This window comes from Callithrix jacchus, chromosome 8, assembly GCF_049354715.1.
Source record: "Callithrix jacchus isolate 240 chromosome 8, calJac240_pri, whole genome shotgun sequence".
Classification (NCBI taxonomy): Eukaryota; Metazoa; Chordata; class Mammalia; order Primates; family Cebidae; genus Callithrix; species Callithrix jacchus.
Genome location: NC_133509.1, coordinates 128849003 through 128872632, shown reverse-complemented (window position 1 = coordinate 128872632; position 23630 = coordinate 128849003). Strand labels below are relative to the sequence as shown.

General features: G+C 52.8%; 1 protein-coding gene across 1 annotated transcript; it reads right to left on the bottom strand.

Moving 5' to 3' along the window:
• Positions 1-1658: 1658 nt before the first annotated feature.
• OTUB2 (OTU deubiquitinase, ubiquitin aldehyde binding 2) lies at positions 1659-23602 on the bottom strand. The gene is made up of 6 exons (XM_002754251.7): positions 23400-23602; positions 12969-13064; positions 11394-11512; positions 6593-6677; positions 5848-6042; positions 1659-5064 (listed from the first exon to the last, which is right to left on the bottom strand). The coding sequence occupies exons 1-6, from the start codon at positions 23400-23402 to the stop codon at positions 4858-4860; spliced, it is 705 nt and encodes a 234-aa protein (XP_002754297.2). The 5' UTR covers positions 23403-23602; the 3' UTR covers positions 1659-4857.
• Between the last annotated feature and the right edge of the window lie 28 nt (positions 23603-23630).

Here is a 23630-nt window from a genome sequence, read left to right as displayed (position 1 = left end):
CAGGCTTCCCTCACATCACAGAACTAACAGTAATAGTCACTGGTTCTGGCGTGTGAGGCCCTCAGGATCTGGCCCCAGCCTTGTCTCCACTCCTCTCCTCTGTGACAGAGCAGTCTCCTGCCCACTGATCCGTGTTTCCCTTCTCTTGTCCTGAGCCTTGTACAAAATAGGCTTTTCCCTCGGTCTGCATTGCCTTTTGGCCTTCTCCGTCCTATGTATCTTCCAGTCCCGAGCCTCTAAGGGTTAGCAGTGCTTCTCCTGGGGCTCCCTTAGTGTCCTGTGCTTACCCTCTTCATAGCATTTGCCATGCTGTGTTCCCTTAGCTGCGCTCCTTAGGAGAAGAGGACCTCAAGGCTTGGGTCAGCCCGGTGTAAATGTGTATTGAGGGAACTAGGGACCTCCTGATGCTGCCCCAGCTTTCTCTGGATCAGTGTAGGTGAGTATCCACAACTCCCACAACCATGGGAGCAGCACAGATTTCTGCACAGCTGTCTGCCTTCCAAACAGGTATTCATTGGGGCACAATACAGTACAGCTGTTTAGTTCAAGAGATTCTAGGGAATTGAAGAGGATATATAAGTAGACCAAGATACCCCAAGATTTAAGAGCCAGCCTCTCAGCATCATGGTTGGCACTTTCATCTACTTGAATTAGCATTTAGTATTGAAGGTCCTGAGAAATATATATATATTTTGAGACAGGGTCTTGCTCTGTTGCCCAGGTTGAAGTGCAGTGGCACAATTACAGCTCACTGCAACCTCACACTCCTGGGCCCAAGCAATCCTCCTGCCTCAGCCTCTGAAGTAGCTGGCACTACAGGCACATACCACCACACCTGGCTGATTTTTATTTATTATTACTATTGTGTAAAGATGAGATCTCACTAAGTTGCCTAGGCTGGTCTCAAACTCCTGCCCTCAAGTGATCCTCCTGCCTCTGCCTCCCAAAGTGCTGAGATTACAGGTGTGAGCCACAATGCCCAGCTCCAAGTCTTAATAGTCTTTTTTTTGTACTAAGCATATAGACACCCAGTGATTGAGACTTGCCCAGGGCCACACAGCAGCCAAGTGGCACAGGCAGGATTAGTGTTTTCTTTCTGGGCTCAGGACAAGTTCAGAAAACTACTTCAGTCTTAACAGTGTTGTCAAGGAATGGCCTCCCATCCCCCAGTGTCACCAGTTACCTGGATAGGAGGGGAAAGTGCCCCGTCTGTGAGGTCAGCTCCTGACTAACAGCTGTCAGAAGATGCCAGGGAGACTCCAAAATGATGCAGTGGAGGTCAGTGGGTTAATAAGCAGGCTCAAGATCCCTAACAGCACCTAAGCCGTGGGAGTGAAGCCACTTGTCACAGGCCAGACATAGATCCCCTGATAACTGTCAATGTCCTGCCCTGGCCGCCTAACAGCAAATTATTTTCCTTTTTTTGGCAGAGGAGCTAAGTAGACAGGCTTTAAAAGATAGGGGCAGCCTTCCAGGCAGTGCTGCTCTCACCTAGTGAGGTGAAGTCAATGGGTAAAGCTTCTTGAGTATCCTGGATCTACGATTAAACAAGGAAGATTCTTCCCCAGCTAATTCACTCAATACATGAACACCACGGAAAAGCAGAGTTCTTGGCTGCATGCCAGGTACCCAGTATTAAGGAGACAGGACAAAAGCAGTTATAGAAACCATTTTAATACTAAGAGAATGTTTTTGCCAACTGCCCAGGGAAGCTGTAGGGCTTGCCCCACATCCTGCAGGGCCTAGGGCCCCTGGAAGCCACTCATTGTCACTGAGTATCTGCTTAGGGTGGCGATGTGTTTGGCTCCTAGACTCTGTCTAATGGTTCCCCTGACCCTCCTGCTTGGGAAGCCACAGTCACTGCCAAGGTGGCATGCTTCCCCATCTGCAGTGCCCTGTGCTTCCTGTCAGGAAGGACAGGTTGGGAGCATCCCTTTGTGGAGCCCATAGAATGAGAGTGTCAGGTGTTACAGATGTTTTCACACAAGGAATTTCATTCCATTTTAACTAATAATCCAGTGATACATAGGTATTGTTGCCATTTCACAAACTTTGGAATTGGGGCTCTGGGAGGTGAAGTGACTTGGCCAAGATCACACAGCTAGTAAGTGGCAATGCTGAGGTTTGAACCCTGGCTCCAGAGCTCTCATTTGTGCTTAAAATAGGAACCTAGTTGGCCAGGCACGGTAGCTCATGTCTGTAATCCCAGCACTTTGGGAGGCCAAGGTGGGCAGATCACAAGGTCAGGAGATTGATACCATCCTGGCTAACATGGTGAAACCCCTTCTCTACTAAAAATACAAAAAATTAGCCAGACATGGTAGCACTCGTCTGTAGTCCCAGCTACTCAGGAGGCTGAGGCAGGAGAATTGCTTGAACCCAGGAAGCAGAAGTTGCAGTGAGCCAAGATTGTGCCACTGCACTCCAGCCTGGTGATAGAGCAACACTCCATCTAAAAAAATAAATAAATAAATAATAGGAACCCAGGCAAAAGCAGGGACTGTGCTCTTTCTGTTGCTAATTGTTCCCATTGATTTATAAAGTTTCCTTTGGAGACAAAGTATCATTATAAATATGCAGTTGTAAAAACAAGCTGTCAAAGCAACTCTCTCCTTCCAGCTTTTGGTCTGGAAAGAGATGGCTCAGTGGGGTGATGGGGGAGAATTATCCAGGAAGTGTGACTGCCAGGGTGACTGGCTGCTGTGGACAAGCAAAGTAATGTCACAGATGACTAGATTTTAACAAGGTGCCAAAGCCTGCCACGTCTTTTCATCCATTGTGGTTTCCCTTCAAGACAAAGATCTGAGAGGGAACGAAGGGGGAACAAGGGCAATGGTTCAGATTTGGCCGATGGTTTTTAACTTGGCCTGCCTCTGCCAGAGCTTGAGTGTCCTGATTCTGAAGTGACAGAATAGATTCCGTCCTGGGAAGAGGGCCTCTGTGAGCTTCTGGGGGGCTCTGTGATCCAGAAGCACAGCACAGGCAGATCTCACAGAGGGAATTTCTTTAGCCAGTCTGTCAAACAGCTCTGCTTCTGAGGCCACCACCCAAGCCACAAAGATATAGCAGCCAGTGAGAGCTTCTGCTGTGCTTGAGAGCCTGGCTGGAAGGCCCAGAGCCCACCTTACAGCCCCTCAGAACAGCCAAGGCACCATCCAGGCCCTGTACATGTCCGTTCACACCTTTCAGTTGGGAAACAGGGATCCCTGGAGACTTGTCTGGCAAAGATGATGCTATTCACAAATCATGTCATGTGTTCACCCCACGCTTCCAATGTACTTGTCATAGACCATGGTGAGACACTGAGCAAATTCAGAGGTGACAGTCAAGTTTACATTCCCGTGACAAAGTGACAATGACTTAGCCAGAGCCTTTGGATCTAAACTCCAGCTGAAGGTAGTATGGGAACCAGGGGCCCTGCTTGGAACTAAAGTCTCCTGACATCGGCTTTTCATGAAGGCAGAAGAGTAACACAAATCTGACATTTGTGTCAAAAGGACTCTGAGGAGTCTGCTACCCAGCCCTTGTGCACTCGGGTTGTCCGCAGACTCAGCAGCACCAATAGATTCCAATAAATCCCTGCAGAATGAAACCTGTGAGAAGGTGGCCTTTGATTAAGGAAGGACCCCAGAGGGCAATTCCATACCCTGCATTTTCCGTTTCCTCCTACAGAGGAAGAGAGGTTGCTGGCAGCACCTCCACCCAGCCAGGGTGTGGGTCCCCACTGGTGCCGTCTTGCCTGCCAACCCACGGACAGAATCTTGAAGGTCCTGAGGCAGCAAGGTGAGGGGCTTAAGGGGCATGGCCAGGTGGCCAAATGAGGAAGCTGCTGGCCAGAATGCCCAGACAGTTTCCACAGTGGAAATCTTCCACACTGCCAACTTATATGGCTTGTCTGTTCTTTCCCACCTACCCTCTCACCAGCCCATAAAATGAGCAGAAGTGAGAAAGAAAGAAGCCAAGGGCAGACTGCAAAGCATCTGCTCTGCTCAGTTGGGTCCATGGCTGTGCGTGCTGACGTCTCTAGCCATGAAGTATCCAGACTCCTAGGATTTGCTGGGGATGATGGGATAGCTGCAGCTTCCTGCAGACAAAAAATACACAGATTCTGGTCCAGACCCTAGTCTTCTAAGCCTCTGTCCAGGTGGGGCTGACAGCAGAACCCTGAAGGGCTCGTCCACCAGAAGTCAGGCAGTTCTGGCCCTGAGAGAAGTAGAGGGGCCCCAATAATTTGAGCTCCTGCTGAAGGCTAAAGACCCCTTTCTGGACTTTGGCAAAAAAAGAAGGTCTTTTTTTCTCCTTAAGTTAGGGATAGGAAAACACATCCATCATGAAAGTTTGAAGCCAATCACAGCCCTCACATTCAAGTTGACCTCATTAGGCCATGTGCCAGAGCCAACAAATGACTGGACTGGACTCTGCAGACCTGGTAAGTCACTTGAGTTAAGACAGCTAACCTTGAGCTTTTCCTCCGCTGCAGAGAGGCACTGCCCCTGGTAAAGAGAAACCAGAGACCCCGTTTTTCTACAATGGAAGGTCTACATAGGCAGGAACCTCTTCCAGTTGAAGAACGAGTCCAGAGAGGGCAGGTGACTCACCCAGGCCTCACAGGGAACTGGGGTGCATAGCCAAGGGCCCAGTTAGAAAGCATTTGATCCTCCATCAAAATAAATACTAAAAATGCCACCAAGTTACCACAGTCCATAATGGGTAGGCCTCATTCACAAGGGTTTTGCCCAAAAGGCTGCACATCGTCTTGTTACAGTCTAAATCGCTTAAAAAATGGAAAAGTCAGAATGTTCCATTCAGAATGCAGTCCCATTAGGTGACAGGTTCCACTGCATGGCCTAAAATTAATCAGTGTGTATCAGCTGTGTAAAGGATGTTGTAGTGGGATGTTTTATAGAGCAGGTAAACTGAAGGGGTGGCGCCCTCAGGGAACACGTGGTGGTTCAGGGCGGTATCCATCTCGTCCACGTACTCCACCTGCAGGGCGATGCTCAGGGCCTGGGACAGCGCGGTGATCTGGATGTGGTCACACTCCGTGGCCATGGGCTCCACTTCCTGCAGGGGCCAAAATGAAAACAAGCCAGCTTAGGAGGGAGGCCTGGCAGAGGAGAAGTGCGTTCAACTCTGGCTCTCAGGGTCATGGTCACAGCCTCTGCTGGGACGTCACCTTCAAAACATCCCATGAGTTGGGTATGGATAGTCTCATGTCACACAGGAAACAACTTCACTGAGAGGCAGGATAGCTAGAAATTGCCACAATTGCAAGAAGCAAACCTAGATCTTTTCAATTCTAGACCTTGTAGTTATACCTGAGAGCAGGCCACTACTTTAGAGGGATCTGGAAAGGTGGGGCAGAAATTTTTCAGGTTGGGCATCAAATAATCTTAGAAATAAAAGGCACCCTGTCACAGAGGGATGACTTTAAAGCTTAAGTGTTTACAGAGGCCAGGCTGGTGAATGAGTGAGCAAGTCCAGGTGCTGCAGAGACGATGGAGGAGGCAGGCAAGCAGGGTATATCGCTTGGTGCCTGCTGACACTGCCCTGCAAGAGCAAGGACCTGGGGGCTAGTTCGTCTGATTTTCCAACAGAAATCCAAACCTTCATATGAAAACTGCCCAATTTTAAAATATCATGCATCATAAACACGTCTAGCAAATGCGACTCTTAGACTGTGACTGGGGTTTTGTAAACAGGCCAATCCAAATCTCTTATTTTTCAGATGGGAAATCTCTAGGGAGGGGAAGTGCCAGATCCCCTGGCTAGGGATGGGGTGCTGAAGTCTGCAGGAGAGGGCCAGGAGCAGAGCCCAGGGTTGGGGCTGAGACCCCAAGCACCTACATGAGTGCAGAAGTCTTTGATGTCCATCTCCTCATCAATGAAGTGCCGGAAGAAATCTGCTCGGTTCTTGATGAAGGCTGATGTGAGCAGGCGCAGGAATTGCACAATGTGGTCCGAGGTGCTCTGGTCGTTGAACACCTTCAGCAGGCTGGACACCGAGCTGTCCTTCTCTACCAGTTCCACCACGCTGTAAAACTACGTCCACCCAGCCCTCAGCCAGGGAGGCCCAAGCAAGCCGTGGCCCTCCATCTGCGCTCTCCCTATGTGTCCTCCCTCCCGGCAAAGCACTCATGAGCACTTTGATTTGTAGATTCTCAGGTTGAGGTCGAAAATCAGTCTGAGATTCTGCCTAAGCTAAGTAACTCAGGGTTAGCCAGACTTGGTAGTTTGTACACCAGCCCAGAGGCACGTCTAGGGAGCAGCAGTTGGGTCTCCCCCCATCACTACCTGGGTTTGGATTCTCAGGTGCACACTGGGCAAGGATCTGAGAGTCCTCAATCCCCGCCCCTTCACTAATTGGATCGGGAGGCACGGGGTGGAGATGGAACAGGGTGAAGGACGTGCCTTCTCCCAGAGGGAGGGCAGGGCCTTGGGCTCCCTGTGCCCACACCCCCCCCAAGCAGGAAGCAGCCCTCTGTCCTTCCCCAGCCAGGAGGAGCAGAGCTGTGGGTTGTTCGGGGGCTCCAGCCAGTGCCCGTTCCTGCCTGCTCTGCCACACGTGGAAGGAGGGACCAGGTGAACTCACAGCATTAAAGAAATTTCTGAACTTGTGCTCCTCAAAGCCAGCAGCCAGAAGGTCATTTGGAGTCTGCAGTACACGTTCTTTGAACCTGCAGGGGGTTAGACTGGGTGCTTACAGGGAAACAGCAAGTATGCTGTGATTGGCAACTGTGCGCCCCCCTCTCAACCCACTGCACCCACCAACCTCAGCTCTCAATCGCAGAACTTCCCGCCCCACCCCCAACACACAAGCCATGCCCCGTGAACATCACCCCAGCACTGCCAGGCCCCAGTGACTGAGGTGCGTTGTGTGTGCATGGTAGAAAGACAATATGGACTAGGGCACGTGGGTTTCTGCATCTTCTCCAACTTCCTACTCAGTGACCTCATGAGGGCAGCTTGACTCAGTCATGACAGTATTGAATACTGACACCACAGCAATCACATACCAGGCCTCCCGAACGCCCAGAGCTGGCTGTCAAGCATCTGCCAGCACCGACTCCCCCTTGGGGATCTGCTCCACAGGCCCTTGCTCTGTGCATGCTGGGTGGTTCCTCTCTGCACCCACTGCAGGCCCCCTGCCATGGCACAGCCCCTTTCTGGGACCTGTCCTGGTGCCCTCGGGGGGCATGACAAGAAACCCAGGCCTGGCCCTGGCTTCAGGACACTACGAGTTTAGTGGCAGCAATGAGGTATGGAGGAAGGGCTGCCTCCCACAAAGACCAGGTGAGTGGCCCTGGGTGACCGGCTGGCAGGCGCAGAACACTAAGGCCACACTTAGTTCTCCAGCCGTGCGCCCATTCCCTGGGCAAAAGGACCAGGCTCTGACAGGACCCAGGAGGCAGAAGGTTTCACAAGGGAATACAGAGGCCTGGGCCACCTCAGAAGCTGCTGTGCTCCTGGAAGGCCTGGTGCCTTGTAGGAGGACGGGGGATGTGAGCAGGGAGAAGGTAGTGTGTGTGGACAGGAAGCAGGTCTCCTACTTCAGGAGTGTTTTTGCCTAGAGGCCGCCTGCCCCTGGCTGGTCCTGGCATATCTGAGTCCTGCCTGGGCCAAGACTAAATTGTCCTATTTCAGGCTGAGGTGCCTGAACTGGAGGGAAGGAGCCTGTGCTGGCTTCTAGCGGCAGTCCCCTCCAGACCTGTCAAGTCCCCCTGTGGCTTCTGGCCACAGGCTCCCCTTTGGAGCAAATGTGGATAGCGATGACACCTCGATTGTGGGGGTGCCGAGGGTGAGCAGAGGGCTGCCCAAGAGGACGAGGCCTCCACTGTGGCAGGACCTGCCTAGGTTTCCCCTCTGGGCCAGGACAAGGATCTGAAGGTCGGTGCTGGCTGACGCATCTCGCTCAGGAGCCACCCTCATCACCACCCCCTGTTCTGTCTTCAGCAGCAGCAGCCTAGGTGGCCCATAGCCAGAACACTGGAAGCAGCTCCAGGAAGCAGCCAGCTGCAGTCCACCAGGGTCGCTCCAAGGGCCTGCGCCCTCTTCTGGTCACTCTGTCCCTGCATGGCCATGAAGTGCACTGCTCTGCTCCCAGCTCTCCTGTCCCCACTCCCACCCCTGAACCTCTGCCTCATTCCACATTCATTCCTTAACAGTGACTTGCGGGCCCCTCTGTGCCAGGCACTGGGGATGCAGAGAGAAGCAGTGCATGGGCCCTGTCAGAAGGGGGCAAGCCCCCAGACCAGGACACACACCCCGGGGAGGCAAGGCAGGGATGAGGGGAAGGACGGCACTGGGGCTCAGAGGGCAAGTTCAGACAGGCCAGGGCTACACACAAGCCTATGTGGGACCTCTGCCAAGTCATTTGACCTCTACGAGGCTCCTTTGGCTCATCTGTAAGACTGGCTAATCACAGTGGCTCCCCTCTAAGGAAGAGCGTGTTCTCCAAGCCTCTGGCACACAGAAGTACTTTGCATACTTCTGGAGCAAGGATGCGAGCTCCAGGGCTGGGGCAAGCAAGCATACTGCTGCATCACACTTGCCCCAGCCCTGCAGCAGCACTGAGCAGAGAACGGGAGTCTGCCTGGGTGGCTCTGGGCTCACTGCACACACATAGACGGCGGGTTGCGGAGGATGCATGACGCCGACGGTAAGAGCGAGCACAGAACATGTCGGTCAGTGTTGCAAGTACTCACGAGTCAATCACTTAATGCCCAGGACAGGGCTATGACCACCACTCAACCAGGGAAAGGAGCTACAGAGGAGTGAAGCGACCTGCCTGGGGCCAAGGAATCCACAGCCGGGTCAGAAGCAGGGCTGCCTGGGCCCAGAGCAGCGTCAGGCAGCATGTCAGGCATCCGGTCAGGCATCCGCAAGCTCTAGTGTGTGTAGGATAAGTGGGTTCCTGTGCCTGGAACTCAGGGTGGGCAGGCAATGGGGCAGGAGGGGCAGGGGCCTGGTGTGGAGGGCTTTGATGTCAGGGCTTCCACTGCTCTTAGAGGCAGGGGCATAGTTCAAGCCTGGGAGTGACATGGTCTTGGTTTTTGTATAAGAAGATGCAGGCTGGGGAGGGAGTACCACCTGTGCCCAAGAGTTCGAGGCCAGCCTAGGCAACATAGCAAGATCCATCTCTTAAGAAAAAAGAAAGAGAGAAAGAAAATGTTTTTAAAAACATTGTAAAAGTGCCGATGGTCTCACAGAGCCTTGAGGTTTGACTTATCACCTGTGTGCCCCGGCCTGCCCACTGAGCACCAGCCTCGGACATCCACTGCCCACCAGACACCCCCACTCCATGGCTCCCAGACATTTCAGACTTAGCATCGCCAAAACAGAGCTCCTGATCCTCCTCTGCCCTCCCTTGCAGCAAACAACTTCTCGATCCTGCTAACTCTCAGGCCAAACTCCTGGGAGTCATCCTTGACTCTGCCATGTCCAATATGCAAGTCAGGCACAAATCCTGTCTTCGCCACCTCCACGGGTATCTAGACCTGGCCACTTCTTGCTATGCCCGCTGCATCCACCTGCTCATGCCACAGCCATCTCTCCTCTGATCTCTCCCTGGCCACATCCCCCGGCTATGTCCCAGCCTCCGAGCAGCCAGCAGGGCCGGTCCCCCACGCTGTACAATCCTTCGGTGGCTGCCATGTCCTTCAGGCTGAAAGCCAAGGTCCTTAGAAAGGTCTGAGGCCCTGTGTACCCTGCTGCCCTTACCTCTCCAACCTTACTTGAAGATGCCAACCCCAGACCTTGCACTCTCCGCCTCTTTCCTGCCTGATTTTTCCCATAATATTTATTGCCGTCTGACACCTCAAACATGATACTCAGGTACCGTCCATCTTCTCCCATTAGGACACAAGCCCCACGAGGCAGGGATTTTCACCTCTCTTGTTCACTGCATTATCCCCACAGTCTAGAGCAGGGTCCGAGCGTGGCACCCTGTGTGTGCTGACTGGAGCGGGGAGACAGGATGGAGTAAAGGTGAACAGAGCACGTGGGCTGGAGCAGAGAGAGATGCAGGGGCTGGGCTTGGCCAGCATCACCCACTGAGTCCTCACAACAGCACCTTGAAGTGGGTTATCATGTTCACCTTCCACAGGCATGAAAACTGAGGGTCAGAGAGGTCAAGTCACTTGCCCAAGGTCACACAGCAAGTAAGCGAGAAAGTGAGGTCTGACCTCAGAGACCCGGGCTGCTGCATGGCACAACTCTAGGGGACACGGGTGATGGGGAAAATAAAGGTGGGGTCATAATCCCTGCACTGTGCTGTGTTGGTTCCCATAGGGCTGTGAGAAAGTTGGGGAGGGAAATGGCTTGAAATAGCTAACTCTCCATCAAAAGGGGCTCTGCCAGTCTGTCGCTGGGGAAACCTGAACCGTTCAGTCAAGGAGCAGATGGGTCAGCTTCTACCCTCTTTGAGATCATGTGTATTTTGAACAGGAAATTATGGCCTTAACCTAGTAGTTCTCAACCTCATAGGGTCGACTCTTTCCCCCGAAAGGAGCTTCTTGGCAGTGTCTGGAGATAGTCTGGACTGTCATGACTTGGGAGCTGCTGTTGAGAAACCTGCCTTAGCCAAAGAAGTGCTCTGTGACCCACAGCACCCTGTACTGTTTCCAGAGGGCATGTGGGTGCGGGTCTCAGACGAGGAGAGCCCGTGGCCCTCACCAAAGCCTCTAAGGGCTGTGAGACCCCCAAAGGTTAAGAGCCGGGTGGGTTCCTTAGCTCCTTGCTCCTGAGAGCGTGGCCTGAGGCCCAGCAGCATCAGTGTCCCCTGGGAGCCGCTGAGAAAAGCAGTCCCAGCTCTGCCCGCTCCCACTGAGCTGGAATTCAGGTCCTAGCCAAAGGACTCAGGCCTTGTTCATCTTTGTTTCTTTTTCTTGCTATAGACTAGAGAATCAGGGGCTTTGTCCAAGCATTCAGGTGTGAGAAGCCCTGAACTAGGCGAGAGGATAGGGGCCGCTCTGGACACAGACCTTGGCCAGCATGAACCTCAGGGCCACACCAGGCCAGCTGAATGCCTGGGTCACACACACACCAAACCAAGGTCAGCGGGAATTATGTAGAACACTGGGGCAAAGGTTCTTTTGTGTGTGTTCTCTTTTCTTTTCAGAGCGGGTCACAAAGTACCTACTCCCTGTAACTCACCTGGACTGACCCAGGCCAGTGGCTGAAACAGAAGGCTGGAAAGTGCCTGGAAGGTCACAGATTCCATCCTCTGCCCTTGGCCGCCCCCACCTCCACCGCAGCGGGCAGCTGGGCGCCCCCAACATCAAATGCCTTTGTCAGGCAGCCCTTCAGCTCACTCTCTGGGAACCTCCAAGAGACCTGGGGCCAACGCAGCACAGGGAACACAGCCTCAGAGCCCAGGAGGCCCCGGCACTCACTTGACGATCTCCCTGCTCTTCCCCAGCAGGGACTCCAGGTAGGAATAGCCCAGGGCCCTGTAGAAGCAGTTCCCATCCCCTTTGGTCTTGCGGATGGCGGTGAACCTTTTGCTGAGTTCCTGAGGGGACAGAAAGAAATGTGGGCATTTGCAGCAGCCATGGCTCTGTGTGGTTTGGGTGCTGGGACTGGCCACGTGCCCCATCTCTCCCAGGAAATGCCTGCTCCTGCCCTGCAGGCTGCTGTCCCATCAGCCTCCCACCCTCGTTCATCCCCCTGAGATAAAAATACACCACATTGTCCTGTGTGTCCGTCCCTCCCTCCAGGCAGCCAACAGCCCAGGCAAGAAGATGGATGATTAGACAGTGGCAATGTGAGGACAGAAGGAGTGCCCAGCTGGGTGCCATGGGGCACTGGCATTGCACTGGATTTTGAAAGTTGGAGAAGGCTTCCTAGGGGAGCAGCACTGAGGATTGGCAGCTGGCAGAAGTGGGGGTGGGGGTTGCATTGTGAGCGGGGGCAGGAAGGGTGGGCTCCAGCTCTGCCTCTAGCAATAAGTAGGGGTCCCGCTGAACTGGCCTGCAATACCCTTTTCTGCCTCATGGGACTATAAGCAGTGTTTCGACAGCAGAGGATGATTTTCAAGAGGTCTGGGAGTTCCTGTTTCCCCCCATAGCCATGAGAAGGCTCAGAGCTGACTTGGGCCCACCTGAGGGCATCTGGCAGCGGGCAGGCAGGCACTCTCTGGAGTCCCTGGCTCATCTTCCAGGAGGGGTCTGGGGTACATGAGAGTCGGCAGGCTGCAGAGCCCAGATCCTGCCCTGGAGGTGCCCCTGCAGCAGCGTCCCAACCACATGATGCCCACACCGCTACCCTTGGCTGTCGATGGACACCTGACCCAAGCTGGACCCATCAGAGTCTCTGAGGATAATTAATGGGGCCCAGCAATGGTGCCGCATGTCTGAGAAGAACTCGAAGGAAAGAGGCTGTGGAGCCAGTGCCGGAGCAAGCCTGTCCTACAGTGAGAGGAGGTCTGCAGAGTGCAGAGAGCAGCCAGGGCCTGATGCCAGCGAGATGGAGCAGGCACCCACCTCCTCCTGCCACCCAGGAGTCAGTGCTCCATGAGCCATCCCTACAGCCCGCCCACAAATCCCTTTAACCCCACTGGAGTGAACTTTCCCTCCAACAGGTCTTCCAGCACAGCAGTTATGAATTGGCTTATGAGACTCGGCTGCCTGGGTTTAAATCCCAGCTTAGCCACTCATGAGCTACATGGCCACCACTTAATTTCTGTGCCTCAGTTTCCTCAGCTATAAAATGGGAGTCATGAAAGTACTTACCTCACAGAGTTGTAGTGAAGTCTCCGTGGATAAATAAAACATTAGGATAGCACTAAACTTTTAAATGAAAACTCCTTTTTTGCCAAGGCAAATGTCCAACATCAAAAGATCCTAGGAGTCCTTGCATTCACCCAGGAACCCAGCTCAAACTACTGGCCTTCAAAGAGGCATTGCCTTTACGCTCCCAACCCCAGCCTGTTTAGTTTAGGATGCTCTTCTCCCTGACCTCTGCCTCACCTGGATTTTCCTCCGGTAAATCCTGTTTTCAGGATGGTCCCGAAGAATGGATAGAATGTCACATTTTTCTGATATTAGGTTGAAAGATGTTTCACTCTAAAAGACAGGGAAGGAAGAAATGCTGTGACAATTTCAAAAGCAACCAATGGGACTCTGCAAGCTGGTGGCCTCTGAACTGCAGGTTACAGAAACTGAATGAGATCGTCCCACCTTCCCATGCTGGGAGCATGTTAGCAGCACCCTAGACGCCTGCTGGGATCACCACGTTTCCAGGACAGGGCTAGTTTCCAGCATAGGTTGGGGCCGTTGTGAAAAGGTAGCCCTGGTTATGAGGAAACTCATCTTGTTACTTGAAACCTGATTCATTTCACACAATGTGTACCTCAAACCTAATGAACCTTCATGCTGGAGGATAAGGCCCTTTGTCTCCCTTCGTCTGTCCTCTCGCATTCATGCATTCATTCATTCTTTTATCCATCCCACAGTTCCTGAACATCCATCCTGTGCCAAGCACTGTGTCACATGGTGGAAAAATGAAGGAAGAACACCTGGCTTCCCCCAGCTCCAAGGCTCACCATCTACAGGGAAAAACAATAAAGATAGGGGATGATAAGGTCACCAGAAGAGGCTGCAACTCTGTGGCACTGGTTCATGGAGACCCCAGGGAAGGTGTCAGCGATCTGAGTTCACGGAGCCTAGGGTGGGAGAGCATCTTCATGCACCACCTACCGGCAAAAGTTCATACTACAGCCCAGCTCTGGGTCTAAGGTTAATTTCAACCCAGAAAAGCAAGCCTCCTACAGGCAGGGTCTCTCCAGACCCAGGAAGAAATCAGAGGGCAGGGAGGAGGCAACTGCAGAAGGAAGCTTTAGCGTGAAGGAAACTTTAGGAGACACCTCGTTCTAGCAGCCGGCTCCCCGTGGGCCCTGTCTCCGCATTGTACTATCTTGTCAGCAGGGTTCAAACAGGCAGGAGATGCATCTCTGCCTCCAACCCGCCCAGAGCTGCTTTGATTGCAGCGTAAACATACTGTGAGAAAAATGGTGTTAAAGCCACTTTAGTTTGCAGCTTAAAAGAAGTGAGGCTGGCTCCTGCACACGACCCGGAGAGACCATTTTTATGCAATAGAGCGCTGCGGATGGTCACTGTTCATTGGGATTTTTGTAAATAGAAATCTAGTTTTCCATCCATTTATCACCATCATTTTTTACATTTAGTTGTAACTGGCCTTTTTCATGTCACACCTCTGGCCACAGTGGCCTTTCCTGGCAGCCTCTCAGCCTCATCACTGACCAGATAATGACCTCAACCCAATACCATCCTGCTCAGAGAGGAGCCCTCTGATACTACAAACCCCTTTCTCCACTTGGAGAAATCTCCGGGTTTTTGATGATTAGCTTTTTCCAAAACACAGCACACGGAAGCAGAAAGCTGGCCCATGAGATTAGACAACGAGGCTTAAATGACTTTTGTTGCCCCTGTCTCCACATGGGACAGACTGTGAACTTCCATCTGGCCCTGAGCCTGTGTCCAGTAACAGGTCAGGGGAGAAGCTGGGACTGGGCAGGGGTGTTTTTAGGGGGTCTAGATGACAGCTTGTCATACTGTCTGCCATCTTCCATTCACCCAGGTCCTGGCACAGAGAAGGGGATAAGCTACCTCCTCCAGGAAGCCTCCCAGCTCTCCCCACCTCATCTGAGTCAGGCTCAGGCTCTCCCTTGAATTTATACTTTATTCCTTTTCTCCCTTTCTGGTGGCACCAAACACAAGCTCCCCCAGGCAAGGGGATTCAGGGAAACTTCCCAGGAGAAAGCTTAAAAATAGAGGATGATTGTTTTAAAGAACAGGATGAAGAATGTTTCCTAAAGAGTAAACAGCATGCAAACACTTGGGGGGTGGGGAGAAGGGATTCTGGATTTTGCTTCTAGAAGCTTTCGTTCTCTACCTATCCTTTGCAAAATTAATCCTGCTCCAGGCTCCTTCCTTCCTTCTGCCCTGACATCATAGCACAGGCTGGCAAAGCAACAGGAAAACCATCAGGAAGAAACGAACAACCACAAGGGGCAGGTGCTGAGGGCTGTTGTCCTATCAGCCGGGTCCCGTTCCTCCCCGCGAATGGGATCCCACGACACGATAAAAATGCCTGGGAAAGTCACAACGATCCTGCCTCTTTCCCATTTCCCAGCCTCCCTTGCAGCTATGGACAGCCAGGTAGCTGGGGTTGGCCAGCTGGACCAAAAATCCACTGGGGATTTCTGGGGAAGCTTTTGGTTTTGGATAAAAGGAACAGAGATGGAGTGTTCTACCCTTTCCTGCCATTAATGCAGATGCAACGTCTCAGCAGCCATCCTGCAAGCATGAGGCTGAAAGTCAACACATGGAAGATGACTGGGTGATCTGCTGCTACCCTAAGCCCAAGGGGTTTGGAGTGATAACAGGTGCCGTTATTGTGCACATACTATGTTCCAGGCTTGGGGAGAGAGGCTGACATGTCCCCATCATCTCACAACCACCTCCTGAGATGGTATCATTATACCCATTCTACTGACAAGGTCAGGTGCCCTGTGCTAAGAAGTAATTTTAGGCAGATCTATCTGACTCTGAAGCCCATGGAAATTCTACCATGCCAAACTGCCAGGCAGGCAGGGCACAGAGTCCAGGAGCTCTGAAAGGACCAAGGCTGCTAAACACAAAGGAACATTCCACACAGGGCACCTAGGGCCTTCTTCCCAACAGGCCAGGTCCCGACCTCCTGCCCCTGAGGCCTCGCCCAGCAAAGTTCTTCATCCTACTCCTGATCTTGGGGGCTCAGTGTCCACAACAGTGTTTTCTACCCTGAGAGATGCTCATCACAGGTGGAACAAGAGACTATTCACAGGCAACGTCCAGACATGGCGGTAAAATACATCAGTGATATCCGAAAGGAAAATGACTTGCTTTTCTACCTCCTTCAAGCCTTCTGATTGCGCCAAGGAGAAAGCCTCTAGCATACCTTGAACTCCCTTCTACTTTGCTAGTCTCTCTTCTCAGGAGTGGGCAGGCCTCTGACTCGGAGCTTAACATCATTCCATTTTCATTTGTGTCTTTTCTTTTAACTTAAACCAAGCCAGATTTATTGACTTCAAAGGCAAATTTATAAAAAGTTAACATGCTTTGGTCTGTTCTAAATCATGAAAGATTGACATTACTAGCACCATAACAGTTGCTAGCTGTACAATTCATTTGGCACTCATACCGCATGCTAATACAGCAAATGTTCATAGGATCCATACGTTTCAGAACGAAAGCTCCACCTCTGCTGCCTGGCGTGGATGGTAAGAGGACAAACAACAGGTGCTCCCGCTCTGCTCCTCCCGTCCCCACTCACGCACGCTGACTTCACTGCAAAGTCCCATTATTTACCTAACACTGCGTTTATACTGTATAAAAGCCTTGTTGTTTTTACAGACTGCTGACTTCAAATGATGGCTTGGGTCTTTTTAAATCATGATCAAAAAGCAGAACAACTATATTTGATATGCTTTGCTTAGACGGCCCAAAACCAAAACCAAAATGGCGGAAGGAGGGCAAAATTAGCTGCGTTTACTCTGCAGTGTGGGAGGAGGCAATCAACGGAGGAGTGAGAGGATTTAAGGAATTAGTCTTCAACATGCAGAGATAAGTACTTCAATGCAGAAAACTGCCATCAGCAGTTAAAATGAGGAATATTTCAAGGTGGATTAGGAACGGGGGTGGCACCTATACCAGGAAAGCCGAGTTAGGTTTCCGTTTGCTCTATAAATATAAACTTTGCATTTTTGACAAATCTACTTAAGCTCTTTAAAAAGAGCCAAGTTAGGGCCAGGCGCGGTGGCTCATATCTGTAATCTCAGCACTTTGGGAGGCCGAGGCGGGCAGATCACCTGAGGTCAGGAGTTCCAGACCAGCCTGCCCAACATAGTGAAACCCCGTCACTACTAAAAATACAAAATTGAGCCAGGCGTGGTGGTGGGTGCCTGTAATCTCAGCTATTTGGGGACTGAGGCAGGAGAATCACTTGAACCCGAGAGGCAGGGGTTGCAGTGAGCCGTGACCAGGCCACTGCAGCCTGGGTGACAAAAGGAGGCTTCATCTCAAAAAAATAAAAATAAAAATAAACCACATAGCAGGTCAGAGCCCTCTCAGCTGTTAAGAGCTGAGTTCACACACCCTCAGGACACACTGTGGGCACCAGCCTCAGGAGGGTCTTTTTTCATTGTCCCCTTCATCCCTCATCCCTATTTCCATTCCTCCATCCCCCCACGCCTCTATAGGGATTCTCTACAGCATGTCTTTCTAGATGTATTTGTTTATTATTACAGTAAAACATACATAACCTAAAACTTATGATTTTAACCATTTTTAAGTACACAGTTCAGTGGCATTAAGTACCTTCATGCAACAGAGCAACGATCGCCACCGTCATCCCCAGAATTCTCATCTTCCCACTGAAACTCCCGTACCCACTTTTCTCATGCATGTCCTTATGATGAATCTCTACTCATTAAATACTCACTCCCCATCTGCTTGCCCCCAGTCTCTGGAGACCACCTTTCTACTTTTCTGGCCCTAATGAATGTGACTATTCTAGGTACCTCATATAAATGAAATATACCTGTCCTTTAAAAAATACAGACTTGTAAGTGTGCATGCCTTTGAAGTTGGTGTAATGTTGGTCTATAGATATTCCGGAGGTTTTCTTTTCCTTTACTCCACACTATGTAAAGCTGCCCCTGCTGACGAATGTCTTGCAGGTGGGCTACCTCCATCCGCCGGTGATAGAACTTTAGGCTAGCTCCAGCATCCCAGTGGTCCCAGGTGTGCTTACTGGGGAACCTGGAGGCAAGTGGATTCTCACTTTGGCCCTTCAAGTCCCCACATGGCATCTCTGGAATGACCCAAGTTGGTCCCCTGTCATGCCCCCCTAGCAGGGCCCTGGCCACACCCCTGGCAAGACTAGAGCCTCAAGCTCCTGGGAGAACCCGAAGAACACCCTCAATTTACTAGCCCATAATCAGGCATGATGCTTGCCCTGGCTGACTCTCATTTGTTAGTTGCTTTATAAACCGTGACTGAACATTTCTAGGATGTTATGGAGAAAGGACAGGCCACATCTGACAATGTCCTGTCAGACCTAATTAGGCCACCTAAAAGGACTTTAGCCCTTTAATTGCTGGTTTGCAAATAGATGCTAATTAATTAAGTCAGATAGCACAGTGGCTTGGAAACAGATTTAGCAGCTTGTGTGGAGGAATACATTTCAAAGTGAGAAAAGGATGATCTTTAATCACTGTTTTTCTCCAGTAACCCTGGGAACTAGCAGAAAGCGCTAGGACGTGGGCTTAGTGTTCAGACTGGCTTTGAGTCTCTGCTGGGAGCCAGCACTACATCTGCCCGCTGGTCCTTCCTCCTACATCCCTGGAGCACTGGCCGAGACTAAAGAGCTGGCGTATAAAACTCCCACCATGATGCGGGAGAGCCTGCCCCGATAACCCCATCCCTCATCCATGTACCGAGCCCCACCTCCAAATTTAGGGAAAGTACGAGTCCCCACGTTCCTCTGGTTTTGCTGGTTAAGTCAGTTAGCCTCCCAAGCCTCTGTATAGACCGGCAACATGCCTGCATAACCCGAGGACTCCTGGAGCAGCCCGCAGCCATGGGCCCAGCACCGTGGACTGCTCCCGGGGCTGGAAGGAAATGCCCCTTTACATGTGTGCTCCGGGGTATGACACGTGACATAGGTATGCATGCAGTGCTCAATGTCTTTTTGTTTTTGTTTTTGAGATGGGATCTCACTGTGTTGCCCAGGCTGGTCTCAAACTCCTGGGCTCAAGCGATTCCCCGACCTTGGCCTTGCAAAATGCTGGATTACAGGCATGAGTGCCCGGCCTCAGAGGTGTTGTATTCACGAGGTGAGCGATGATAAATGTTGGGAAGCCATGGATGTAGGACGGCCAAGTGCCCTGTGTGTTTCCTGTGACTGCTGTAACAAATGAGCAGTGTCTTGAGATAACACACATCTATGATCTGACAGAGGAGTGCTGCTGGCCTCAAGCAAGATGACAAGCGACAGGGCCGCGCTCCTTCCACGGGCTCCAGAGGAGCATCTGTTTTCTCGTCTTCTGTTTCTAGAGGCTCCCGGGTTTCCTGGCTCACACACCCGCTGCGCCCCCACCCCACCCACATCACTCTGCCTCGCTCTCATAAGGACCCTGTGATTACGTCATTGTGTCTACCTGGAGAACTCAGGATCCTTCATTGAATCCCATCTGCCAAGTCCCTCTCGCCATGGTAACATAGTCACAGGTTGTGGGGATTAGGACGTGGACATCATTGGGACCACTGCTCAGCCTGCTACATGTCCCTTCTCTGCTGCTCCACTAAGAAAAGTGAGAAGACCCTGCCCTGAGGCTTGACCCCCTGGGTCAGTTATTGGCTGGCCTTGCAAAGACCCTGACCTGGGCCCTGGCCTTCCCTCTTATAACATGCCTGGACACATACAGCATCCTCCCAACAGACCCTCAGATCTTCCTCTCCCTAGAGCTCTGACTCCATGGCCACCTGCCGCTCGGAAGTCTGACTGCTCTCCTGCCCACCTCGCCCCTCCACCCCCTGCAGGCTTCTCCAGCTCCCCAGAATGCTCCTCCATCCAAGCAGAGCTCACGCCCAGACAGAAGCACTCCTCCACTCCTCTCTCCCTGACTTCCCTGTTGGCCCAAGCTGCCATCATCTCCCTCCAGGGAGGCTGCACTGACATCTGACCAATGACCTCCTGGCTTCCACTCCTGCCCCCATCCCAGCCCTTTCTCCACAAGCTGCTTAGCCAGCAAGGGCACACCCTTCCTCCACGCCCTCCAATGTCCTCCCTCACTGAGGCCAAGACTCAACCTTTAATACAAAGACCTCCCAGGTCTGACCCCAAGCGACCCTCTCTGTTCCTTCACAAGACACACCCATTCTCACCTCAGGGCGTTTGCACAACTGCTCCTTCAACCTGAATTCTTCCTCTGCCTTTCCCAAGATGCAGGTGGCGTCACCTCCTCAGAGAGACCTTCCCATTCCCATCCGCATCCCTCTCACCTTTATTTCTTCAGGGCACGATCTGACAGGCTCACCTGCTTACCTGCATGCTGCCTGGCTCCCTCCACTGGAATGTCAATTCCATGAGGGCAGGGACTTTGCCTCCTCAGTGCCTGGCACAGAGCCATGCTCCAGAAATGTATAGAGTGTTACAGGTTGAACTGTGTCCCCCTTCCACAAATTCTTATGCAGAATTCCTAATCCTCGGTACCTCAGAATGTGGTTTTATTTGGAAATAGGGTCATTGCAGCTGTAATGAGCTGAGATGAGGTCATTCTGGAGTAGGGTGGCCCCCATCCAATCTGACTGGTGTCCTTACAGAAAGAGAAACCTGGGACACAGACCCATACACAGGAAGCACGCCACATGAAGGTAAGAGTTCGGCAGCCACAAGCCAAGGAGGTTGGAGCGGGGCCTGGAACAGAACCTTCCTAGCACCTTCAGAGGGAGCGTGGCCCTGCTGCCATCTTGGTCTTGAGCTTCCAGCCTCTGGCACCGTAAGAATCCATTTCTGTTGCTCTACACTGCAGTTTGTGGTACTTTAAGGCAGCCCAGGAAGCTCACACTGTGTGAATGAATGGGCGGATGCATGCATGGGATTAGCTGGGCTCTGGCTCCAGCCTGGCTCCCTTCAACCCTGTGTCCACTTCACTGTCAGAGAGAGCATCCAAGTCAGCCACCTCCTACTTGTCAAAAATATGTTATGGTTTCCCCCTCATTGGTGGAATAAAACCCAAACCCCACAGCACAGCAGTGAGGCTCTGCACAGACCATCCTGACCCCACCAAATTTTCTAGACTCAATTTCCCTGCCTCCCTTAATCTCCTTGCATCTTCAGAGGCTGTTTACCCTTGCCAAAATCCCCCATTCTTGACCATCCTTCAAGGCCTGATAGCCCACTGTCCCTTCACGCCGCACCCCCAGTAGGAATGTACCCTTCCCAAATCCTCTTGAACACTCGTGTACATCCTTCAACCCAGCTCCAAAGACCTCCTCTGCAAAACCTTCTGACACCCCTACTCCCTCAGAGCATACTGACTTCTCACTGTGTTCCAAAGTCCTTAGGTCTCTTAGGCATGACCTATAGCTCAGACACTGCTTGTGTCCAGCTGTCTTGGCCAGCAGGCAGTGAGCTCCCAGAGCGGGCAGGCACCTTGTCTCTCTCATCTGTCACAGTGCCCAGCACAGGCCTGACAAAGGTGCCCACTGGAGGCCTGTTTGACAAATGACAGAACAAAGCCCAATAGGATTCTGTGGTTTTCCTGCTTATGTCTGACTCATTCATTCACCAAACATGAAATGCACCTTGAGTGCACGAGACCCTGTGCTATTTGCAGTCTCTGCCAGAGGCCTGGTCCTTGTCTCACCCCTGCCTTCCAAGAGGCTTTGTGTCTTCCATGGGGGCCCTTCCTCAAGCTTAGCCCAGTGATGTAGAAACAGGAAAGCAAAGGATATGCTGTATTTTCCAAGGATATTTCTTCTGTCCACCACACACACACACACACACACAGACACACACTCACTCACCACCATCCACACCATGCAGGCTCAACATAAAAACCCACCATGAAGCACAGAGCCACCATATGCCCTAGGTGGCTCAATAAATGCCATGTGAAGGGAAGGAAACAGACCCTGCATGGCTTCCACCCCCGTGATTCCCAGACAGACGTCCTATTTTAGTGGATTAACCACTATATCCATCTCCAAGGCACCCAAGCCTCGAGTGAGGGCTGAGGGCTTTGGACCCCATCTTCCCTCTAACTTCCGGTCTCCCAAGTCAGGGCAGATGGGGGCAGAGTGAGCAGCCTCACTGCATGGCACAGAGAGCAGCTATGGCCTCTGCTGTGCTCTCAGCTGCTGAGTGGTGGCCAGAGGGCATGCCAGTCTCCAGCTCCAGGTGGCTAAGCCGATCATTACCCCAGCCCAACCACTCCCTGGTGAGTGATGCAGAAACATCTGGGCTGCCTTCCAGAAGCAGCACTACCAGGTAAACCCTTGGGCAGCAGGTAGAAGCAGGAAGCTGGTGCTTCCAGATGCCCCAGAGGCCCCCAGCCATGCCCCAGCAGTAGGCTGGCTTGGCCAGGACATCCCCAGCTTGAGTGCACTGGCTGCCTAAGCCACACCCAGATCGTGCCAGGCCATGACCAGGCTTTGACCCATGCCCCCGTCTGGCAGCATCCTGCTGAGATGACCCATTTTCCTGCCCAGGCATAGGTGAGAGGAGGCCAAGCTTGAAGAACCAGGGATCTATGCACACCCATTTCCGGGACTCTGTTGCCACAGGAAAAGCCCCGGCTAATCATCTCACAAGGTCCCCCAGCAGCCCATCACACAGATGTGTAAAACCGTGCTGAGGGAGAGAGCAGACCGACCAAAGCCTCCTTGTTTTCCAAGAGGTGGAACCGAGACTTGAACCCCGGGCTATGTGGACCCAACTCAAGCCACCCAGCCCTCACTCCACAGGCTCCCTGTAGAGGGGGGCCTGCTCAGGGTTGAAGGGTCTTAGGCAACCATCCCACCCAGTCCCCTATAAGATGCCTGACCCCACAGCAACCTGGAAGGTGAACTGATGTAACTCAAAGAGCACTGAACTGAGAGTCCAGAGGTCTGGGTTCAAGTCCCGGGTCCACCACAATCAGTACCAGCCCTTCCCTGCCTGGCCTCAGTTTCCCCACCTGCCCAAGACCAGGGTTAGCCTGGCTCAGAGGGTCTCTGGCCCCGTTCTGCGCAGACAGGGCTCTCCATCAGGGATTCCCGAGTGTTTGCTTTTCCCCTACCAGTAACTCATGCATCTCACAACTTGAGGCAGCCTCTCCACGTGGGTCCTGACTCCAAAGATGGAGACCGTCCAGCTGCCCACCAGGACAAGCAACTTGGTCCCCCTTGCAACTCCTAGATCCTCTCGTGGGGTTGGGGCAGGGGCCGAGCCCTCGGGTGGGTGGGGCCGTGGGCTGCTGACTGGGGGGCTACTTAACTAAGACGAGGCGACCCGTAGCGCTGCAGCCTCCCTGTCCCCGCTCCCGTCGAGGGTTCCCACCCAGCGCCGTCGGGGCGGCGCCCCGGGCCACCTGGGGCGGACACGCTGGGGGCGGGGACTCGGGACCAAGCTGGACCTCCTCAGCTGCGCGTCCACGGGGGACAGGGGGGCGCAACCTGGCCCCCAGCATCCGTCCAGACTTTGTTTTTCAGGGGGTCGGAAGGCGGCGGGGGCGGGTGGGGGTCTGAAACTCGCTCCCAAACCCTGTCCCGCGGGTGCTCCTGCCATGGCGGCGACCCCGCCCACTGCGCCCCCTGTCCGCTCCCCCTTCGCGATTCCCCAAGATCACTGACCATAGTGACTGGAGCCGCCGGGCTAGGTCCGGCTCCAGCGAGAAGCGATCCGGTGCGGGAGGTGCTGCTGCTGGCGCGGGCGGGCTCCGCCGCTGGGTCGGGTGGCGGAGACCTCGAGGGCGTGGGGGCAGCGGAGAATACACCCGACCGCTCCGCAAACCAAAGGTTAGACCTCCACTGTGTCCCAGCAAGACACACGCCCCGCGATTGACGTCGCAGGAGAGCAATCAG

What these genes read in the sequence shown, in the direction of transcription:
- OTUB2 (XM_002754251.7), bottom strand. An exon ending in TTTACCGGAGGAAAATCCAG is followed by an intron (nt 11,513 to 12,968) that starts GTGAGGCAGAGG and finishes CTGTCCCCTCAG; the next exon opens with GAACTCAGCAAAAGGTTCAC. An exon ending in TCAGAAATTTCTTTAATGCT is followed by an intron (nt 6,043 to 6,592) that starts GTGAGTTCACCT and finishes GGGTGGACGTAG; the next exon opens with TTTTACAGCGTGGTGGAACT.